The following is a 3261-nucleotide window of genomic DNA, read 5'->3' on the forward strand; positions in this document are numbered from 1 at the left end:
TATCAATATTAATGACTGGTTGACTATTTATTAATAATAATAATAATAGTTCAACTTTTAACTAAAACAATTAGTTTTCTGCCAAAAAAATAAATTTTGGGGAAAATACATAAATTAAAGAAAAATGGTGTATATTATATACACCTGACAAACATAACCTCAAAATCGACTCCTGCATGAAAAGAAGAATCACGTGAAATATTAAATTCGCCAATTTCTTCAATTTTTTCAAAAAGGGAATCGAGATATAAATAGAAGACCACCGAAGTCTTTCGAAGCTTTCAGATTGGCAATCATCGTACAGCAGAAAACCGAAATCAAATCGTGCATTTTCGGCTTACACACGAACTCACTGTGATAACCATGCACCTTCTGTCCTGCGGCTCCCAAACTGGAAGAATAGGCTATCTTTTCGTTACCATTCAAAATTAGGCTGACTTCATTTTGTATGAAATTTAGTAAACACGTAGAAGTGTCAAAATAAAAATCTTTTAAAATCTCTTGTTTTGAAAGTTATAGGAGCCTAAGTTACATTACAAACTGTAATACAAAATGCTGGAGTTTCGAATTCGTAGGAAATGTTTCGAAAAATAATAAGTTAAGCCTAATTCTTAACGGTAAGGAAAAGATAGCCTATTCTTCGTAGAACCCATCGAAATAGTTCTTAACAATAAAAAATATTTTTCAAATACACTTACATAGAAAAAATTACTTTTACGAAGATATTAGCCAAATAGTGCAAAAATGGACCAAATCTCATGCATTTGGTCCATTGTTTTCCCCTCAGCAATCAACGAAGTGATGATAGCTGGCGATTGAAGTGAACACGTGAAAACACCTATTATGCTTGCAACTCACAGTAGAGCTGCCAACTGTTAAATAGTAAATATATTTTGGGAAAAACAAATCTTCACTTTCGGTCAACAATCTTTATATATTTTCTGAAAAAATGGTGCAAAACTTGGAATAATATTAATTAATTAAATTCGATATTAATTACTAGTGTTAAAACTAAATACCAAAATCTGGTTCATTTATTCATCAGATTCTGTTTTTGTCTGGTCTTGGTCTGGAATGGGACGATTAATTAACTATTAAATAATTTGATAAATATTGACGAATGGGGCAAGAATGAAAATTCAAATTTCTGCATTGAATTATTTGGATGGTGATTTTGAAATCTCTTAAATGACCAATGTTAATAAAGAAAGCTGTTTAAATCTACTAGAAGATTTGCCTGAAAAGTAAGAAGAATGATATTGAACGTAAAAACTCACTTGCCCGCCTTGCCAACCACCCTCACCCTGGATCGGAAAAATTGCTCCAATGTGCAAGACATTATCTTCTTCGTCTAAAGGTGGCAACGATCCCTCGATCCGAAGTGCAATTGCGAGATTAAAGACTAGAATGAGCAACATTTTGTGCATTTTTATCCCAACTGTCGATGTCCTTATGTTTCCTGCAGCCCCCAGAAAAGTTATTTTTATTTATGTGTAATAATAAATGAACACGAACATTATTTTTTTACACAATTCCCACCGCCTCTGTTCATCCGCAGAAAACAAATAGTCCTCTCACAACATGATATGATCCTGAATCTCCATCTCTTCGCGCTTTGATTTGTAATTCTCTCAGCGCAAACCCTGACGAGGACGATACTGGAATGCCACGACTAAATTTTCAAATGCAAACAGCACTTGACGGCAGAATTCTTCTCTAAATTTTAAATGAAAACGTTTGGTATTTGCGAAAAGCGCCTCATCGCGGGCAGTTCATATTGATTCTATCCCGGGATTCAAGGACTGCAGATGGAGGGGGTGACTACTCGGCGCTCGCCACTCGCATTGGTTTCTGTCGGATCAATATTTTAGGAAAACTATCTAAGAATATTGCCCGGAAAATTATGTAACAAAAAATGCAGCTCTGACGTTTTAGCTTTTAGAATATATTAAATCAATCTGAAGAGCAAGACAATCGGAAAATTGCAGGATTCGTTCCCGAACCAGCAGCTGTCATTTTCAAATTGCTTGACCGACCGATAAAAAAACATGTGACATTGCCATCTGGGGTTAGAGACCCTATAAGAAGAGAGCCTGACCTGGCCTTTATGTCCCGACCTTCTCATTAGCGCATTTGAGTCAAGGTGGAAAAATGGCCGCGCTAATCGGTGCGTACGCGGGAAAATGTGGATTTGAATCCACGCAACGGTAGGAAACAGTTGACCATTTTGTAACCTGAAAACAAGAAAAATGTCGATTCCTATTCCATAAACATTTAATTATTAATATTATTGTATTATTCATTATTTAATAAATGCAATAATTATTATTTGTTAATAATTATTCTATACACGAAATATTAAAACATTTCAATTACAAATACATAATTCAAAAGTTTTAGAAATTCGAAAACTTCAATAAAACCGTTTCTCAGCCTAATACTTGTTCGTGTCGACATGTAATGTTTTTATTATTCTACATATTCCATGTTTAATTATTAACACTAACGTTATTTCATTCTTTATATTTTCAAACGTGTTTTGCTTTTGATGCACTCGTGAAGACATTAAAACACATCGCAGCTCAACCATTCCAACAACTGACTCATACATATACACAAACATGTCATCGTCGGCCATTTTTTCACCCAATGGCCAGTCTCTCTTCTTATAGGCTCTCTAATAGAATAGTGTCCAAAATTGAACAATTGTACAATTCTGCAATTGTTTAATTTTAAATGTAAAGTCCTAATAGTTGAAATTTTTTCAAATGAAAACTTTCATAATCAAATCATATCAACTTTAAGTGCTAAAAATTAGAGGAGAGTTTCATACTTAATAAGTAAGAAATTTCATGTATGTAAATAGTTTGGAGTTACAAAATTTTGAATTTGTTATTAGTTATTGTTAGTTTATTGTAATTTTCCTAGATCGTCGGGTAACACATAGTTCTAATTGCTCCAGTGATCGTTAATATATTCAGAAAACTCACAACAACTGTTAAGAGGGGATCGTTGCTCATGCTGGCAGAGAGGCAAAGCGGGGTGGGTCAAGATTTTCGCCGACAGCGCCGTCTACATTTATCATGACCTACTAATAATTCTTTTGCCACGCCGCCGCGACTTGCCGCATCTACTGTTATAATATCTTTGGCAGGGGTATCAGTGATCCCAGATCTGAAACGAGACGTGGTCTAATACTATGACACGTCTATGTCCGTGTGAATATGGTAGGAGACGATATAAATGCCTGGGTTGCGCGCG

The 3261-nt window shown here is 34.8% G+C and overlaps 1 protein-coding gene across 8 annotated transcripts in view; it reads right to left on the reverse strand.

The window, feature by feature from the left end:
* Nucleotides 1-3261, reverse strand: part of LOC117179437 (gamma-aminobutyric acid type B receptor subunit 1) — a 144205-nt gene that overhangs the window by 139870 nt on the left and 1074 nt on the right. For 5 of the 8 annotated variants that reach the window (XM_033371226.1, XM_033371229.1, XM_033371225.1 and 2 more), the window contains exons 1-2: nt 1540-1785; nt 1278-1459 (exon numbers count right to left, since the gene is read on the reverse strand). The exons of 1 other annotated variant lie outside the window; for it this stretch is intronic. In XM_033371226.1, coding sequence (XP_033227117.1) covers nt 1278-1459; nt 1540-1552 — 195 coding nt within the window. In that variant the 5' untranslated portion in view covers nt 1553-1785. Of the gene's footprint in view, nt 1-1277; nt 1460-1539; nt 1786-3261 lie in introns of those variants that run through there. 2 more of the 8 variants (XM_033371227.1, XM_033371228.1) reach the window with 2 other exon arrangements.

The sequence above is a fragment of the Belonocnema kinseyi genome, chromosome 9 (genome assembly GCF_010883055.1).
Source record: "Belonocnema kinseyi isolate 2016_QV_RU_SX_M_011 chromosome 9, B_treatae_v1, whole genome shotgun sequence".
Taxonomy (NCBI): Eukaryota; Metazoa; Arthropoda; class Insecta; order Hymenoptera; family Cynipidae; genus Belonocnema; species Belonocnema kinseyi.